The following is a 20,416-nucleotide window of genomic DNA, read 5'->3' as shown; positions in this document are numbered from 1 at the left end:
GATTGAAAGTCAGCAAAGTCCAAACTGATTTGATTTGGAGAAAAATGGGTTAAAAATCAATGTCAAAATTTCAACCCAGTGGTGTCACCTATGATTACTACAAAACACTATGTGTGTTTTCCTCTTCGTGACACATTTTTGAACGGATGCAACTCCATCCAAATCGTATATATATTTCCCGACATATAGTCCGGAAAACATGGTAAGTGTTTAAATTTTGCAAAGTATCCATTAAAAATCAAGGACACACAGAACCGATTACTAAGTTAACACTGAGTTGCAGTGTTGGACTCTCTGAAGTGCCTTTCTTGTTTAATATCGATTTTACAGCCAAGAACAGTGAAGTTATTGATCTGCTTTGAGTGCGATGACAACGCGTGCGTGTGTTGTGTTTGGAAGCGGTGTCACGTGTCCTTGTGCTTCAGGTAAAAGTCTGATCGGCAGCACCAGTGGGAGCAGCCTGAGAGGAGTGTTCCCAGAGTGCATCCTGGAAGACGACGGATTTGACGGGCCGCAGGAGTTTCGTACACGTTGTAGCAGCCTAGCGGGGAGTCTGCAGAAGAAGCCCATGGAAGGTGTCCTCATGGCACCGATACGCCGCAGACATGCTAGCGCACCCAACGTTCAGCCGTCGGACGTAGACAAAAACCGCACCATGCTGTTCCAGGTAGAGGAAATTAAACATTAACATGTCGAATTGGCCAACTGATGTCATGAAAAACCGTGATGGACTTTAAGGGAACATTTTTAGTTAGTTAAACTAGAGATAAAATAGAGATTTTCATTTATTTCAGCCTTTGAAGACTAATTAGAGGTTTTAGCGGTTTCTTTTTGCCGCTTGCAGCCGTTACTCGGCGGTTACTCCTCTCACATTGTGCCCGTTAATTCATTAAGCTAATTTTAAAAACTGGAACGCGACACTCAATAGAATCGTCTCAGAGCGGTTGATGACTCTGTGGGGAAAAATCATTCCTGCAGAGGCGGTGACCTCGATTGTGTGCGTGCATATTTTACTAGTTTGCTTTTGAAGTTAGTGGCCTCATCATAAAATGTTTATGTTGTTGAAGCCGTGTGTGCATGTCGGTGTTTCACAGGTCGGCCGTTTTGAGGTGAACCTCATCAGTCCAGACAGTAAGACGGTGGTGCTGGAGAAGAACTTCAAAGATATCTCATCCTGCTGTCAGGTGGGTTTATTTTTACACCAAACACTTCACCTCTTCACTCTGACAGTGTTACTGCTCATCGTTTCAGTGAAGCAGACTTTTACGTTTCAGCTGAAAGTTGTTGGAGAATTATGGCTCCATAAGGTCGGGTCTTGGAGCTCACAGTGGTGCTGTGCATTATACCACATCATACAACCACCCAGACAACCATTCCAGCCCCACCTTGTAAAGTAGCATATTTTCTGGAATATAAGTCACATTTGTGAGGTCCAGCTACTTATGCACCAGTGCAATCTGTGCTCATCTGATGATTTCTTTTGTCTAAACTGCATCAAGTAACAGCTACTTTGTTGCTCAACACACTCTTATTTGTCCAACTTTCTTATTTTTGGAATTTGAAAGCCCTTGTGTTAAGTAACAGCACAGGCTGTGGTGTGCACATGTGCTACACTGAGGTCTGGTCAGTCTGGCAATTTTTGAGAGGTGTGATTTATACTCTGGAAAATAAGATAACCATCTGGAGCAGTCACCTACATGCTGGATCACACCCAGAGGAGCATGCTACATGGCCAAAATGTCAACACTGACATTCTGTGACAGTGCAAGTGATGGTCTTAGTCTCTGTGTGCATCCTGGACAAAGTGTTATTCTCCTTTCAGGTACAGTCTGTGATCCTTCAGTCTACAGTCTACAGATAATCCTTCCAGTGTGGCATTTTGCAAAGTGCCACACTGGAAGAAGAGCTCTTCCTTCTGCACTGTGGGAGTAAAGCCCCATTTACACATAGACGGTAAGAGCTTCCGGAAGCGTCCCGGAAGAGTTTTTAGCCGTCTTAAGGATCAAACGCTGTTGTCAACGCCGGCACTAGGGGGCGTGGCTTAGTTCCGGCTTTACCGGGAATCGTCGAAAAAAATTATTCAACATGTCGAATAATTCCGGGAGCGCTCCCGGAGAATTCGCGTGACGATGGAGACAACGTGAACAACGGCGTTTGATACTTTTTAATCGCCCTGTCATCCTGCTCCTTCCTGTAGTGCCACAGTTTACACCACCGTAATTGGTGGCCGGCGTTGTATCCCTAACCAACGGCGTGTTAAACGGCAATATCATCAGCGTCCTCAAAGGCGTTTTAACCGGCGACAGAGGCAGACAAAATGGCGGCGCTAGCGGACAGTACGTCGTTCTAAACGCCACCTCCCGGTTAACGGTGTTCCAAACGGCCGATAGGCGGCGGTCAAATAAAAACGCTAGCGCGCTGCATGCAGGCCTCTCACTCGCGGCCAGCTCCAGATATTTTTGCAGAGAAGCTCCAGTATGCCTCCTAAAAGAAAATTGGCAGCGGCAAGGACTTACCAAGAGGTCTGGTTCAGAAGCAGAGGAGAGCCCTGTGGTGGAGACGGAGCAACACGTTGAGGAGGGGAAAAGGAAAGGAGAATAAAAGGCTGAGAGATGAGCTCCCTCCCCCTGAAGTGACAGCTGCTTCAGCGTATTATACTCTGGGGGCGGTGCCTATATGCAAAAGTTCTTGGAGTAACGCAGGATTTGCCTGGATAAATCCAGCGGTACACAGGGCATTATCGGCGGCAGCAGAACACCGCCGTTCTCACGCGCGTCTTAACCTGCGATTGTAAAGGATAGAACTGTAAAACCGTACACCGTACAAGAAATGACAATTCAAAGAACTCAAAAATAAATAGAACAATGGGAGTATTTATGGCACATTAATGCATCAACTTGTTCAACCTTCACTCACTTCTGAGTTTTCCTAGTTTTGGCAGGAGCTTTGGAGCTATTATCTCTTTTCCAGTTCTTGGCCATCTTAAAATCCTTACAAATGTGTTTTTACTTAAAGATTAATTTCTGATTACTGTACATTTTGAGGAAAAATTTTTAGAGAAATAAAATAGCATGAAAAGTAATGGTAGATTCATTCATTCAGTCAGCAAATGTTTAAATGTTTCTGATGTGGGTCAAGAAATATATGTCTTAAAATATAAAGAAATATAAAACAGCACTGCTATTTTCTTTGATTACTTGTTACTTTTAAAAAATTAAATAAAAAATCTAAGTTAAACTTGAGACTTTTCTTGTAGTTACAACAGTAACAACTGTGTATCTTTATTTGGTAAAAATAAAACTAGGTCAAACACTCAGCTCGACAGTGATTGATTCAACATCCTGCAGCTAAAAGCTAATTTAGCTGATAATCTTAAGCAGAGCACTAAAGGTCACGTATTATTTTCTCTCACTCACCTCAGACAAATTGTCGTCCGTTGCTCAAACTCATTAATCTTAAGACTTGCAGACTCAGAGTTTGAATGCTAATGGCATTAGCACTTTTAGCAGCTGGGGGCTTCACCCGTTAGCTCCACTTAATGTATGATTACTGGTTGAAAAATGCTGCTCATGACTTTTAATGTCCACAACAAAGCAAATCGTTAGGAAAACAACAGCGCAGTCCCCAAAAATATGACTTAATAACTCCCAAGCCCAAAACAAAAATAACTGTTCTTCTTCTTTGGAAATTATTGGTGGCTCACAAACCAACACGGTGCATTTCCGCCACCAACTGTTTGGGCGTGGAACTGAATGAATCGATTCTGACATATGTTGTCAAAAATAACCTGGAGTGAGTAAAAACCCGGATTTCCGGAAAACTTTCACCACTGGTTTAGTGAGGTTTAGCAAGCTGTTACCACATTACTGCCACCAGCTGGACAGGTGTACTACTTACAGTTTTACCACGACGGTAACTATCACTACTGACATCTAGTGGTCAGAAATACTGCTACAATTCTGCACTTCATGTAACTTGGTAAGTGCCATTGAACAATAATAACTTCATTTACTTTGCAGCTTGGATTAAAGGTGGTGTGTGTGTGTGCATGTGTGTGCGTGTACTTGCAGTGTGCTCTGTGCATTTGTGTTATCTCAAAGTACAAGTATTGGACTGGGTATTCCACCTGGGATACATTTCTCTGAAACTGTTGCTGCAGGACGGGCTGTACTACATGAGCTGTTTTATTAAATTTTTTTTCATTATTATTTTTAAATGATTATCTCTGGACTCTGACACAGGGCATAAAGCAGACGGACCACTTTGGATTCATCTGTCGCGACCACACCGAGTCCGGTCCCAGTCAGTACGTTTGCTTCGTTTTCCAGTGCGCCAGCGAGTCCCTGGTGAGTCGACGGCTCAGAGTTCCTTCCTCTCCCAGTGACTGTCGACTGTAAACGGTTTTGTGTGTGAAATTGTTTGTTTGTTTGTCAGGTGGATGAGGTGATGCTGACCCTGAAGCAGGCTTTCAGCACTGCAGCAGCGCTGCAAAGCAACAAGACCCAGATCCAGCTGTGTGAAGCGTGCCCCATGCACGACCTGCACAAGCTCTGCGAGCGCATTGAAGGTTCGATACCCGAACGCCTCTTCTGCCTCAACTCCTCAATATATTGATATGTATATTGATTGACGGTGTGTTCCTCTGTGAGTTGAAGAAATCTTTTGTGTCGCAGGTCTCTACCCACCCAGAGCCAAGCTGGCCATCCAGAAATATCTCTCTCAGCTGACCGACAGTGAACAAGTCGAAGTTTTTGAGCGAGTTCAGGTGAAGCCGTTTTTTTTTTTTTTTTTGCGACATGTTTGCAGCTTCTTGTGATTGATTAGAAGAAACAGTTTATTGGAAGAAGTGATGTTTTGTTTTGTGTGCACGGCAGAGGATGAAGCCCAGTTCGGACCAAGAGGAGAACGAGCTGGTGATGCTGCACCTGAGGCTGCTGTCTGAAAACAAACAGAGGTCGCATCTGCACATCGGCGAGGCCCCCCAGGTACTAAACTGCACATGAACCAACGCAATTTAGACTGCAGAATGTCACAACGCTTACCGAACTGAACGTTGCTAAAAATGTCATTTCAGTTCGTTTACTGAGAAATCACCTAAAACTGCAGTGATCACATTAAAGCTACAGTGTGTAGGATTTAGTGCCACCCTGTGGTGTGGTTGCAGACTGCATTATGCCTTCACCAGTCACGATTTTGTGTCCCCTCATGCTTTTTTTTAACCACTCGTAATCAGCAATATCTGTGATCCTCCATTTCCAATAAATAAACAAAACAGACAGTGAATAAGCGAGCAAACACTGATTCCACATCTTTTTTTTCTACACTCTTTTGGCCAGTCTGCAAAATGTGAAAGGCGGAGTAAGTTTGCTCGCTACAGTTTGATAGCATCAGATATTTTAACCCTTTAAGCTCCGCGACCCACCGACAGGATTTAAGAAGTATGTCTTCTTTAAGAATTCACCAAAATTACACCGTTTATCAGAGCAAGAACCCGTAAAAACAAAAATGATCTCCAACAGCCCTCAAACTAACCACAACACCTCAAATTTTCCATCAGGAAAACGAAGGAAATCACTTGAATTTATGTGTATCATTTATAAATTCAACACAATGACATCATGCATCATAGTAAGAAACTAAAAACAGAATTTACTGTCAGGTTTTCAAATTTCCAATGACCCTTGAACTAATCATGTCAACTAAATGTTTCTGTTAGGAAAAGTTGACAAATCTAACCTTAAAATGGTGATATTTCACGTGCATCACTTTAATTAACCTGGCATTTAAAGAATTCTCCCAAAAATAATTTGTTTGCAGATTTTGGGGGAAAAACTGAGCTTCTCAGCAAGACTGTGATTCTATGAACAATTCAGATTCAGCAAATGATAAGACTTTTCAGTCTGGAGCTAAAACTCTAGAATAAAATCAGACAGAAGAGAAGCTGCTGTTTGGGTCTTGATTGACAGCATCCAAAAAAACAAAAAAAAACAAAAAGAAAGAAAGAAAAACTCTGTTTAACAACCCAGTGATTGATTGACAGCAGCTGTTTCCAAGCAACAAAAGGAACAAAAAGTGCTGCAAAAATAATTCTCAGAACACACAAAAAAATGGCACGTTTTGACATGGAGTGTGCATGAGATATTTAATCTGCATTTGTGTTGCCATAGTAGCAGTTTTTAAAGGGGCAATAAAAAGTGAAAAGAGTGTAAAACAAAAATGTTTACTAAACTTTTGTTTGTTTGTGTTGTTGTTCGACAGAATGCAGCAAACGCAGCAGGAGACGGCGCGCCGATGAGCAGCCGCTTCAAACTCGATATTCTGAAGAATAGAGCTCGAACCTCCCTCACCAACTCACTGGAGAACATCTTTTCACGGGTGGGTCACATTAGTATTTATTTATCTGTCTGCATGCTACGATTCTTAACGTTACTCTGTTAAATTTCCGCCGTCTGACACATAAAAGCCGCCGCCTCGTGCACCTTGGTGCATCTCTCTGTGTTTGGAATGCTGCTGCAGAGGATTTGGATTAACCCATTTCTGCCAGGAGACGCCTGAGTAATTCCTCAGACCTCGTTTGTAATCTGTTATTGTCTCACAAATTTATGATTCAGAAACCCTGTGAAATGGCGCATTACGACATCAGACGGGGTCACTTTTCATTGTTAATGAGTCGGACAATCATCTGCTTAATGGAAAGATACAGAGTTTTAGCATTTTGCACAATTACATTAACACAAGAAGCTGTGGCTCTGATTGTTGTTCAGAAAGTGAACTTCTTGTGACGCTGCAGCGTAATTTCTCTTTGTAATATCAGACAACTTGCCCATAAGGGCAGGAAAACAACTGTAAGTTGATTTTTGGCTGTCAGACCATCTTATTTTTTCCAAAAGTTAACTTCTCAAATGAATAAAACACATTTTTTTGCGGGTCTTAGTCGGTATTTTGACCCAGGTTATTTTCACTTTTTTTGTAGCTGATAAAGTTTGCACAGTCACACTTGTTACAGTTTTTTTTTTTTTTTTTTTTTTTTTGCATTTTCCGAGCTTGATTAATGTTTTGTCATCGCCTCTGTCTCCAGGGTGCCAGCCGGATGCGAGGCCGTTTGGGAAGCATGAGCAGCTTTGACAGAGTAAGTGTCCATAAGGGGGAATGTGGAAATTCCCACAGCTGGGCTCGGACAGATATTGTTGCTTTTAAACCAGATGCTTTATTTATTTATTTGTTTATTTTTAAGCAGATTGCAGCAGCGTGTTGAATGTTACTCATAAACATCATTATCAGTAAGTTGACGTTCCCAGCTGTGGTTTTCCCACATTATTCCCACAGATTTTTCCCAATGTAAAGAATAAAGAGCAGGCGGTGTTCGTTCATTGTTTTGTCGCGGCCGTGCAGAATGTGGAGCGAGAGTGTGATGAGTTCCAGTCAGTCGTACTCAGAACCTGAGGCGGTTCGCCGTATTTTACCTGTCATGTGACTTTAAATTCCTTTGTTGATTTTGTGTGATGTCAGACGTGTTCAAAACTGACGTGTCAGCTATGAATTATTCACATTAAGCAACAGTTTCTTTATTCTGTATTTGCTGTGCTGTTGAACGTTGTCCGGAGCTGCTGTGACATTTGTGAGTACAGCTACTGACGGTATAGCAGTGACTGGAGAGTCTCTAAAGACAATTTGTACATGTTGATTTACTGCTCCGGTGGGTGCCAACAATCAGTATGTTTACAGTTTCCCACGAAGTTGGACTCTGAGGCAAGTCAACGTTGCGCAGAAAGTAAGCAAACAAAGCCAACACTTCCCCTGTACTGTGTCACTAAACATGACCTCGAACACATGCAAGGACTGAACAAGGTATAACCTGTAATAACTGTGGAAAAACTCGTGGAATTTCCATCTATATTACATTTTCGAGACTCTGCCGCCTGGCAACCAATACTAGAAATGAAATATGTCAGCGTTGAACATATCAGACGTCTGATGAGTTTTTAATTTCATTTTTCAATTTATTTTCATTTATACGAGGTCTATTAAGTAATAAACCGACCCTTTTATTTATTTTTTTTAACTATATGGATTTGAATGACGTGCGATTACACCAATCATGCTTGAATCCTCGTGTGCATGCGTGAGTTTTTTCACGCGTGTCAGCGACGTCATTTCCCTGTGGGCAGGCCTTGAGTGAGATGTGGTCCAGCCCTCTCGGCTGAATTCCTTTGTTTCACACGCTGCTCCAGATGGCGCGCGTTGCTTTATCAAAATTTTTTCTGGACCTGTGAGGAATATCCGAGTGGACACTATTCGAGAAATTAAGCTGGATTTCGGTGAAAAGTTTAACGGCTGATGAGAGATTATGGGGTGTTTCTGTCGGTGTAAGGACTTCCCACGCAGCGGGACGTAGTGCAGCGCTTCCAGGCGCCGTCGTCGGCCTGTTTCGACTTGAAAACATTCTAATTTAAGGCTTAATTCACCCAGGACGTCGTGAGAGAACAGAGAAGATTCAGAAGAGGCCGGCATGAGGACTTTATGCGGACATTCCACTGTTTAAGGACATTTTGTAATGAAAGACGTGCGCGCAAATTCGCCGAGTCGTTTCCGTGACGGCTCGGCGAATCTGTGCGCGCCGCGACAGGAAAAACACCTCCGTGTTGAAAACCATTTGTAAAATTCAGGCGGCTTTTGATGGCTTTCAACAAGTGAGTAACTGAGAAACTGTTTAACAGCTTGGGCATGTTCCAACTTGCCCGTTAAGGTTTCCAACGGAGGTGTTTTTCCTGTCGCGACCCCCCGCGGTCGGGTCCGGCCCGACATGCGACTCTGCCCGCACGTTCTTTCATTACAAAATGTCCGTTAACAGTGGAATGTCCGAATAAAACTCCTCATGCCGACTTCTTCTGAAAGTTCTCTGTTCTCTGACGACTTACTGGGTCAACAGAGCCTGAAATGTGGAAGTTTTCAACTTGAAATGGCGAGACGCTGCTGCCTCGAAGCGCAGATCGCCGTCAGGCGCCGTGGGCCGTCCTTACGGCGACACTACCAGACCAAAATCTCTCATCAGCCGTTAAAATTTTTACCGAAAACCAGCTGAATTTATCGAATGGTGTCCACTCAGTTGTGCCTTACAGTTTTGAAAAAAGTTTGATCAAACAAAGCAGCAGTCTCTGAGCCATTCCTAAACAATGAAAAAAACGACGAGAGGGTGGGCGACTCCTCACTCAAAGACTGCCCACAGGCGAATGACGTAACCGACAGGCGTGAAAAAACTCTCGCATGCCCACGAGGGTTCAAGCATGTCTGATGTAATCACACGTGATTCAAATCCATATGGTTTTTGAAAAAAATAATAAGGTCGGATACTTTTCTAATAGACCTCGTATAGCGCCAAATCACAAAAAGTTGCCTCAAGGTGCTTCACACAAGTAGGGTCTAACATGACCAACCCCTGGGTTGTTGTTTATTACACCTTGCTGTGTGAAGTCTTTGTCAAGATATTGCATACATGAGGGCTTTGATATTCTGCCCCCTGGTGGCCACAGTTAGAGTCGTTGAAATGCGCTTCTAACTTGTACAAGCTCTTAATGAGATGACTGTGTGTACCAAGTTTAACTTTGATATACGAGGTCTATTAGAAAAGTATCCGACCTTATTTAAAAAAAAAAAAACCCATATAGATTTGAATCACGTGTGCTTGCATGAGCCAACCTTGAACCTTCATGCGCGATTTTTTCACGCCTGTCGGTTGCGTCATTCACCTGTGAGCAGGCTTTGAGTGAGGAGTGGTCCAGCCCTCTCAGCGGATTTTCATTGTCAGGGAAATGGCTGAGAGACTGCCGCTTTGCTTGATCAAATTTTTTTTTAGAAACTGTGAGGCACATCCTTGTGGACACCATTCGAGAAATTCAGGTGGTTTTTGGTGAAACTTTTATGGGCTTCAAAGACATTAAGGGATGTTACTGTCCCTTTAAGGACGGCCCACGGCAGCTGTGGGGCGTGCCGCGCTCCAGCTGCTATCGACAGGCTGAGCGACTATTTAATTTCTAAACGGATCGCTCTGTGGATCCGTGACCATCGTGTGCAATTTCTCTGGTTATCACAAGAGCTGGACATCAACTATTTTCCTGCAGATTTCACTTTTAACAAGAGATTTTGTCATGGAAAGCCGAGTGGACGCTTTGCGCGTCACGATGGATTCGCTGCTGGACCGACACAAAACCACCGCCGTTTTGGTCTCACAGGACGGCTTTGAGATGGCGTTCAGACAGCTGTTGGTGGTTTTTCCATCGAGTGATTATCCAAGAAATTGTGGACGAGCCTGGACATGCCAGAACATGTTCTGTAACACTTCATCACGGCGTTGCGTTGCGCGTCACAGGTGCTGCTGTGGGCCGTCCTTAAAGGGACAGTAACATCACTTAATGTCTTTGAAGCCCATAAAATTTTCACCAGAAACCACCTGAATTTCTCGAATGGTGTCCACATGGATGTGCCTCACAGTTTCTAAAAAAAATTTGATCAAGCAAAGCGGCAGTCTCTCAGCCATTTCCCTGACAATGAAAATCCGCCGAGAGGGCTGCACCACTCCTCACACAAAGCCTGCTCACAGGCGAATGACGCAACCGACAGGCGTGAAAAAAATCATGCATGCGCATGAAGGTTCAAGGTTGGCTCACGCAAGCACACGTGATTCAAATCCATATTTTTTTTTTTTTAAATAAGGTCGGATACTTTTCTAATAGACCTCGTACACAGTCTTTGTAAAGATATGACATACACAAGGCTTTTGATAGCCCAACAACCAGCCCAGCTATGAACTGGGCCGGATACTGGCCTCCATTTTGGAGTGAGATTTCCCACTCCTAAACGACCAATAGGAGAGCAGTGCTCGCGCACCATCAAAGTGAGGCTGACATCAGCATCTCAGCCGCCAACCAATCACAGGCTAGGAGAGAGAGGCCAGTATCTGGCCCAATTCAGGGCCAGGTGTCGGGCTAGGTTTTTGAAACTCAGCCCCCTAGTGGCCACAATTAGAACTGAAATGTGTACAGTGTCAAACTTGTCTGAGGTCTTATGGGCCTTTCACACTGAACACGTCAGAAGTGTCAAAGGCATCAAGAATCTGTCTAAAAAGCATTATTTTCAATGAGATGCGTTGCTTTTTAGAGGCATCAGAAGCGTCGCATCAAAAGCAGAGCTAAAGCGACACTTCTGACGGGTGCGGGCATTGCTGCTTGTCGGCAGGCTGACGCGTTCAAAGTTCAACCCAATCCAACTTTCGACGCTCTGAGCTGTGACGTAGCTTCGCGCTGTCCAATAGCAACGATGCGTCAGGCCAAAATACAGAAGACTAGTGGCAGAAACCACTGATCTGTACAAAACGGATCGGTGCAGAAACCACTGATCTCTACAAAACAGAAACGTGTCATAGGACTGCTCATTTATTTAGCAGTTTTCTGAAGAAGAATCCTTGGAAATGTTTTTTTGTTGTTGTTTGTTACCTCAAAATTTCTGATTACTGTTAAAAAAAAGTTTAGAACACTTGTACTTAAAATAGCTAAATAAATCAATAAATGGTTCTTTAGAAACCTTTCATCAGTAAATTAAAACCACCTGTTATTTCAGATTAGATAATTTCTTGTTTAACATAAGGAACCTTGGACATTTATTTTTAGACAAATAAAATGACATGGAAATTTGTACATTTTTAAGTCTGGTAGATTATTTATATCTCATTTCAACCAGAAAAACAGACACTGTAAATAAATACAAATGTTTATTATAAATGCAACAGGAAATAATTTAACAATGACTGCAGTGTGATTGTAAAGTAGGATTTCTGTGACATAAACCTCATGATGATGATTTTTTTTTTTTAGTCATTTCAACTTGTAATTACGTTAAAATATGTAATTGCCTTTAATGTTGTTATCAGGACAGAGTCCTTTCTAAAATATGAATTTGAGCGCAATAAGTGGAGAGCTCCTACCTGTGCAAATGTCTTTTGACTTTGATTTCGTGGACATTTTTAATGACCCGTTCATTTATTGTAAAAATATAAAATGAAACAGCTTTTTAAAAAATAATAAAATAGTTGCTGTTGAAAGTTTTTGAAAGTGCATCTGTATTTAGGTTGTCTGCACAGCAAATGTTCCTGATTGGGGCAAATAAAAAAATATTTCTTAAAACATAAAGAAACACTACAGTTATATATATATATATATATATATATATATATATATATATATATATATATACAGAAAAAGTACAGAAAAAGACGCCTGAAAAAAAGTTATTTAAAGTTGAGCTTTTATGTTCTCCGAAAAAAGCTGTACCTTTATTTGGTAAAAAAAAAAAAAACTGAACTGTTTACAAATTAAAGTGTTCACTCACATCAACTGTGCTAAAAAGCTAAGCTAACATTAGCCGATCATTAAACCTTCACAGCAGTGCAGTAAACGTCACGTTTTATTTTTATATTATTCTCACCTCAATAAAGCTGCAGAATTAAACTCCGTTGGGCAAACTGGGACTTCGCATATATCCAAAAAGTGGGAGATTTCGGACTGAGTGGGTTTGCTCCATCACCCCCGGCTGCCTGCCTCGTTTTGCCCAGAAATGATGCCTGAAGGCCGGCTTCTCTGTGCGGGTCGGCCCGCTGTCGCGGTTCGATCGATATCCGACCAAGTCGTCAGTCCTCCCTCGGTCGGCGTCACTCTAAAAATAGACACAGGTCCAAATATTTGGGGTTTATCATTATATTGCTTTCACTGTAGGTTGCTATGGGCAAGTTTTAGCTTGAGTGAGTGGCAAACATTAATTCAGTAACAGTTTACAGTGAGTGCTCAACAATAAAATAAGGGGGAAACATTTATGAAATTCAACCTGGTTTGCTTATAAATTGTAGGAGACATGTATATTAGCTGAATGATGAAATGCAACAATCTGTTTTGATAGGAAAACCGCTAATGTGCCCTAGCTAACGCTAATGTTTAGCTTCATTGTCCCAGAAAGAAAGCCTGTTAAATTTAGAAACAACGCCACCAATATTTATGGAATAGTAAATTTTTGAGATGACAAATTCAGAGCAGGAGTGCAGGATTTACATTTTTTATGATGTGAAAACATCTCTACAGATTTCAAATGTACATTAAAAAGTAAGAATGCTGCAGCAAATCCACCAATGCTAACCGCTGCTAATGTACAGTGGAATCTCAAAGTAATCACTGAAAGGATTAGTTTTAAAGAATAGTATCAGCCCCTAATCACAATAATAATAGTTAATCAATCCAGTTCATCACAGTCACAGAGATAGTCACGCCCGCCTGTTAAGAGCAAGTAACGTTAATTAAGGGAAGACACAACATTATAAACTACAATCCACAGTTTTGTTCACACAAAGAAGACAGATACCAGTCAAAAAGAAAAAAAAGTGATTCACTCAATGAGCATTTATAATGAGTGAATTATATTGATTATGTTTACAAGTTACGGATGCAACACAGTAATCTCATTAAACATATATAACAAAAAAAAAGATTGCATTACAGTCTTGTTTGTTATAAACTGACTGTACATTGTTACTAATGTTGATGAATTCCAGTCATGTTATTTAGAAGTAGAAGAAAGTCCTGTATAGGCCCTGAGGCCCGGCCCGTTGGTGGTGGGGCCCTCTGCCTGGATTCAGTTAAAAAAAAACCCTCTAGATTTTGAAATACAGACTTAATTATGAAAACACAATGGGGTATCACCCGAACTATAGGGGTATAGCCCGGCATAGCCAAAATAAATCCAACTGAGCTATTTTATACCACACTGCATATTCTGGGCTATGCTAAACTATAATATACCCTGGTATAGTCTTTTTTTAGAGCAGAGATTTGGCTTGCTACACTGGATTCAGTTTTGTTTTTGTTTTCGTTTGTTGTGTGTGTGTGTCTTTTGTTGTTGTTTATTACCTGAAAGAAAGGCTGGTTTTGACTTCAGTGCAGATTATTTGCACTGACGTTAAGTCAGGGTGCTTCGGTGTCGTCTACGCTGACAATTCTTCATGAAAGAATTACAGTCGGGCTACCAATATGTAGACCTTAGTTCGAGTCGTGGTCATGTTACCTGTCTGTGTCCTTGGGCAGGACACTTTATCTGGATTGTCCCAGTCAAACCAGCTCTAAATGGTTACCGGCCTTGGCTGGGGAAGTAACCTACATTGGACTGGCATTCTGTCTGAGGGGGATACACAGACTTTAAACTTGACTTTTTGGTAGGTGTCTCATCGATATAATGTGACTTATAAGGGTCTGCAACATCTAATTGCTTGTGTTTTAAAAGATGCTACATTGACTTTTAAAATTCCCCGACTTTGTTATGTTCGAGAGAATGTTATACACTCCTAATTAAAACGTAGAGCGAGTCATCATCTGGGAATTGTTTCAGGATGCTGATCTTCTTCCAAGCAGGAAACCCAAGTCAGGATATGCAGTTGTACCTCTGCTGGTCCCGACTTCCTTTTCCCTGTAGAAGGAACCGGATCTACAACTATTAAACTTCTAGGTATCACCTCCTGAGTGCCACTTACAGTCAGTATGATGTTACTGACCTGATTCTCAGTGCAGCGGATGAATCGCGTATTGCAGTGGCTCTATTGGACAGTGCAGTTTTTCTGCTAAAAGGTGCACAGCTGTCACAGTCTTCCTGCTGTCCTGTCAAATCCCGGTGTGGGAGGTTTCCTAAAAAACGATGAGCCGTGATTGGAGGGTTCAGCGTGTAGTCCAGCCTTCATGAGTCACAGGACTTTGTCCATTAGAATACAATAGAGGTGGGACTTGTGGTGCACGAGGTGTCACTTGGTCTACGGGTGCTGAGAGGAAAGTTGAACCTGGATTCTTTGGTGAGTGCAGACCTGTAACTTGAGTTGAGCTGGTGTTTTTTTTTTTTTTTTGCTTTGGAGGCTGCAAACAGCAGCTGGGTATAAAATTACTTCCATGTTCCTTGAACTCCAGAGATCTTGACGTTTGCCTGTTTTGGTCCGAGTGAGTATCCATGCACACAAAATGTAAGAGAGATTTCAGATTATATCTTGTCCTGTTTGTTATATCTGAAGGTAATTTTAGGGGTAATCACTACTCAACATTGGGAATTTGTACGTTTTTTTATCAATATCGATATTGATTTTTATTTATTTATTTATTTTTTGCTTGGTGGGATGAATCTTTTTCAGTCCCCTGATCAAGTCCTGATGGGTTTTCTGGCCTACAGAGGTTTTCAGCACCAATGCTGCTGTTGTACTGGTTGCTAGATGCAGAGTTTGACGTTACATCTGGAAATTATGACGCGAAAGTATCAGAAAAATGTGCCATATTGATAAAAGGAATTCACAATTTCTGATGTATACAAATAAGAAATTTGGAACTGATTCTCAATTCTCATCCCTTGCACCAAAAGTCCGTGCTATCTAGTTTGGAGACATGTATTTTGAGGCTACATGATACGTGTCTTGAGTCAGAGTTTTAACTGTGCCAAATGCTACGTTTGTGGCGTCTGCATCAGTACCGCAGCTTGAAAAGACTCCAGCCATTGTTTTCGTGCGCCTTTTCAAAAATGCGTAACCAAATCTTTAAGGTGATAATTATGTGTACTTTCTGTTCTTTTTGGTTGCTTCCACTGAGAATTTTTACATCCGTATGTAGTTGTACCACATGGTGGGGGTGTTGTTTTCAGCCACGTGTGGCCGTCCAGCGCAATTTGATGTTGAGAAAAATTGGTGAAAAGGCCACAGGCCAACGTCAAATTTTGGAACCTATTCTTGTATATAGGGGGATATTTGGATTAATATGAACTCGTATCACATTTGTATTGGTAACAAGGCCATTGACCATTTCATGGCCCAACTCAAGGTCATTACTGTTTAACTCAAACAATTTGAGCCAATATTAATAAAATGTGGTCAAGGATAAAGTGACTCCATTTTAGGGCGAAGGCCACACACAACAATATATAATGGTATCAGTGAATCAAGCATAAAATTTGCACAACTCTGTTGCATGCTTGTGTCATTTTTAACACAAACTGGAATGTATAAATGCTTATGCTAGCGTAGTCCTCTACAGTAGTTATCCAAAGTTAGCGTGGACCCATAAGCCTCCTAAGACCTCATTGACTTACATTGTTTCTTAAAATTTCGAGCACTTACGTTCTTTCGTGTGTTGTTCTCAGCAGGACGAGGAATCTCCTGGTCACTCCCCTCCAAGTTCACCGCCGCCGTTCCCCGACGAGGACTTAGAAACAGGCCAGCAGTTCCGCCGGCGCGCTCACACCTTCAGTCACCCGCCTGTGAGGAAACGCATCTCTTTTGAGGGCCCCTCGACCAACCAGAGCAGACAGGTTCCACTCCGCAGGCAGCAGTCTATTAATCCTGAACTGCTGCAGAGCAGGTAACTCGCCCCACGCAGGGGCACCACCAGGGATTTTGGGCCCCATGAAAAGAAATCTTACTGGGTCACCTCCCATATTTTTTTATCAGTAGTATAATTGTATTAGGGGCCTCTCTGTCAATCATGGGCCCCTAGAATCCTTCTCCTTATTCTCCTCTTTTCGGCACACCTGACCTCACGCCACGGCCTGCTACAAATGAACGCATTTCACACTCACGTTTTGTAACGAACACATGGCTAACGCTAGCATTTGAATCACTTTGAATCGGGGTATGACTAATTCTTATTTGACCTTTGATGCCACGGGCAGCGTAATCTGTCAGTCCTAAACCCGCTGACCGGCGGCCCCGCTTTCTGTGGACAACAGCGACACAAGTTTCCTGTTACACATTGTTTTCAGCTCTTTCTTTCTATGATGTGTTTTGTATTGTGTGTTTTTTTTTATTTGTGGTTATTTCATATGTCGGGCTCCCCCAGTTTTCCCGCGGGCTTCTCGAGAGTCCGCCGCGCCTCGGAGAGCGAGTCCACCTTCATCCTTCGCTCCTCCTTCTCCACCCCTACTTTCCTGAAAAGCTTTTACCAGGGCTCGCTGGTGTCCCTGAGCTCCCTGGCAGACAGTGGGACCCCGAAGAGGTGAGCAGGGCCGCTTCACCAGGGATTTGGCAAAGACCTGATGGGTGGGAGTGAGCGCCTGCTCTTTGGCAGTCCAAACCCTTAACAAACAGCTTCCCTCCGCCTGTTCACGCCACATTATTATTCATAACAGGATCCAGCTGTTGTAGCTCCTCATCACCTCTGCAACTGGACCCGTCCTCGTCTTGCTTTCCTCAGAAAAAGAAGGGGACACTGACACGCCCCTCTTGTTATTTGCATGAGGATATCCAGATTTGTTTGCACGGCGCCACCACTAAGCTTCACCTGGATTTTTAACATTTGTCAGCACCTTTCTTCACTGGCGCAATTCACGATGCTGCAGCGTCACTAATCCGGTGCAGCCACGCTTTTATTTTGAAAGGTTGCAAACAGGTAATGGGATGTTTTGCGCCACAGGTGGTGTGTCGGGGTGCGTTCAGATCGACACTGTTTGGGTCGGACTTTTCGGGTGTTCCAGTTTGGTCTGAGAGGAGTGAAACTTGTAGTGGACCAGAGAACAGCTGATTTTAGGTCCAACAAAGTGAGATGGGCTTTGATCAGGTCAAATTGTACCATCATTTGGTTTGTTAATGGGGTCAAATATTTTGGCGGATTTGGCAAAGAAGGCTGTAGCTGAGAGATGTCTAGAAGTTTCCTCTACAGCAAATAGACTTCTTCTTGCTCTTCAAACCGTTTGCCCAGGCATCTTAGTGAGTTGTTCAGTTTTCAAAGATAAGCGATTCCCAGTTGAAGGTCAACCAAAGGGCAGTTATGTCTGTTCTCCTTTACAAATGTGTGAAGGGTTCTTATTCCTTCTGGGTACTAATGAAAGAACCTCATTCAGTGGCTAAAAGAAAGTTCTTTGAAACATGAAAACAATCAGGAGGATGGATATCATTTTTAAAGTGATGTTGGATCTGCATCCACAAAAAACTGCTCAGTTACATCATTACAATCCATCGATAACATTTTGGATTTTGTTGTTCACAGACAAGTTGAACCAATAACTAGACTTCTTTTGTTAATCGTCAAAGCAGCTCTGATAGCTGAAGCTAAAAGAAAAATCACTCAACTGACTGTAGGAACCACAAAGTTCCTGTCCAGGATAGTTCCAAGCTGTTGGTGCTAATGGGGTTCTACTAATTTATTAGTCAGATAATGTATCATCTTGGAAACCAGGTGCACTGCAGCCGGTCTGACTGAGTGTTCGGGTTCCTGACAGGCTGCACGTGTCTGCAGACAGAGAAGGTCAACATTTACATTATGAATGACATTCAGAGCGGCACACAGTTGTTTTGTTCTTCTCGGACTCTTTGTTTCTCAAAGCATTTGCATTGATAATGCACCAACAGGATTTAATACAAATGGTTCTAGGTATAGATCAAATCCTGCAGCTGTTGCACATCTATCAAAAATAAACAATAACGTTTTTTTAATTACTTTCAATGGAGCTGTGGAGAAGTGAGAAATCTGAAGAGCAGCTGTGAGAAAGCGCTTGTGCCAACAGGAAATCCCTTCCTGTTTTTCATCGTGCACATGATCATGCTGCCCGTTCTGCTGACCCACCGTGAAAACACGCGGTCATGTGATCAATAACAAGTGACATCATGGATTTACACGAAAACCTTAAGCACAGCTTCATGCCACATTTGTATCTGGAAGTTGGAGCTTGGTGCCACATGGTTACCTGTTGCCACCTAGTTACCGTTAACCTGCTGTTAACGCTGAGCTTTAAAATTTCACCAACTGCTCGTCACAACACAGGTTTACCGACGTTTACCGGTAAGCAGAAGATTATCTCAAAAGGTCATTTAGTAAAAGGTTTTGCAGAGGTAGGCCATGATTAATTCCTGGTGTGGATCTGGATCAAGTGGCAGCTCTTGTCAAAGAGTAACTGAATAATTTAAACTAATTCAAATGTATCAAAATCAACAGTTGGAGCCTCTAATCAACTGAATCTTGCTTTTGTTCATTAATTAATTAATGGCAAGTGGTAGATGTCGTTTTAGTGATGCCCTCGACGTTTTATTTATTTAACCAGTAAAACGTGTTTGTATCATTTTCAGTAAAATTTATTGTCTTTAAGTTTGACATAAATGGAGAGGAAAAAGTTTTGTGTGTATATATATATATATATATATATATATATATATATATATATATATATATATATTGATGGACTTGAATCACGTGTGCTTGCATGAGCAAACCTTGAACCTTCGTGCGCATGCGTGACCTTTTTCACGCCTGTTGATTGCGTCATTTTCTGGTAAGCAGCCTTTGTGTGAGGACATGTGCAGTGTGCTCGGCGGATTTTCATTTCAAGGAAAAAGACAGAAAAAGACAGAAAAATCCGTCAAATCCATCAGGTTTTTGCAAAAAATAAAAAGGTCCGATACTTTTCTAACAGACCTCGTACACACACACACACATACAAGCAGATCCTTGTGGCCAGTTTACTATGACCTTTAAATCACATTCAAAGTCTTACTGCTGCAGTAACTCACTAGTACTAAACACACTTTAATTATATGCATTTGCTTTCATACCTTTACACATTAATAACACTGACACAGAAGTCAAATTTAAAAACTTCACCCATTAGCTCCGCTAATGTGTGATTACTCGAAAAAATACACAGTTCATAATTTTTAATGTCCACAACAAAGTAAACCATTAGGAGAACCACCACGCAAGTCACCAAAAATTCAAAAAAATCATTCATCACCAAAAAAATCTTTCTTGCCTCTTCTTGTTTATTGCCGGAATGCAACCCAACAGGGTGCATTACCGCCACCTACTGTGGTGGAGGTGTTCATGAACCAAGACTGTTTGAAAAGTGATGCATTTTTTTGTCAAAAAATATGTTTGTGAACCGATTTGTTCATAAAGAGAGCCGTTCTAAAACCGAGGTTCCACTGTAATCCTAAAAATATATATAAATAATCAGTAACTCATCATAATGGAGGTAAACGTTATAATAGGATATAATCATGATTTGATCTTGAGGCGGCTTTGTTGTGATTTGGCGCGATATAAATTAAATTAAATCATGATACTGATCTGGAGTCATATCATTTATCCCGAACCTAAAGTATCTGTAAAAGAGATGAACTAACTGTAACTTAGTGAGGTAACTGACTGGTTGCAAGTAACCTTGTAAATGACAGTAAATATGTAAAATGAGAGTTATAAAAACTTAAAGAAACAGCAACTGAATAACTGTAACCTGAGTGTAACTGACAGTAGCTCGGAACATGTAACATGGTATCCTAAAAGTAACTTGTATATTTGAAATTTGTTTTGAGGTTTTAAGCGTCGAAAGTAAGCCCCTTCGGCTGCTCCCTTGTTTGCACTTGGGGTCG

General features: G+C 41.9%; 1 protein-coding gene across 6 annotated transcripts in view; it reads left to right on the top strand.

The window, feature by feature from the left end:
- tbc1d4 (TBC1 domain family, member 4) overlaps positions 1 to 20,416 on the top strand; it is an 88,516-nt gene that overhangs the window by 32,166 nt on the left and 35,934 nt on the right. For 2 of the 6 annotated variants that reach the window (XM_034187232.1, XM_034187231.1), the window contains exons 4-13: positions 426 to 667; positions 1,095 to 1,184; positions 4,242 to 4,346; positions 4,435 to 4,567; positions 4,674 to 4,765; positions 4,875 to 4,985; positions 6,259 to 6,375; positions 7,079 to 7,129; positions 16,201 to 16,418; positions 16,896 to 17,051. In XM_034187232.1, coding sequence (XP_034043123.1) covers positions 426 to 667; positions 1,095 to 1,184; positions 4,242 to 4,346; positions 4,435 to 4,567; positions 4,674 to 4,765; positions 4,875 to 4,985; positions 6,259 to 6,375; positions 7,079 to 7,129; positions 16,201 to 16,418; positions 16,896 to 17,051 — 1,315 coding nt within the window. Of the gene's footprint in view, positions 1 to 425; positions 668 to 1,094; positions 1,185 to 4,241; positions 4,347 to 4,434; positions 4,568 to 4,673; positions 4,766 to 4,874; positions 4,986 to 6,258; positions 6,376 to 7,078; positions 7,130 to 14,862; positions 14,876 to 16,200; positions 16,419 to 16,895; positions 17,052 to 20,416 lie in introns of those variants that run through there. The other 4 variants (XM_034187235.1, XM_034187234.1, XM_034187233.1 and 1 more) reach the window with 3 other exon arrangements.

This window comes from Thalassophryne amazonica, chromosome 14 (genome assembly GCF_902500255.1).
Source record: "Thalassophryne amazonica chromosome 14, fThaAma1.1, whole genome shotgun sequence".
In the NCBI taxonomy this organism is placed as follows: domain Eukaryota; kingdom Metazoa; phylum Chordata; class Actinopteri; order Batrachoidiformes; family Batrachoididae; genus Thalassophryne; species Thalassophryne amazonica.
The sequence above is the reverse complement of the archived record's forward strand: the minus strand, read 5'-3'. Positions and strand labels throughout refer to the sequence as shown.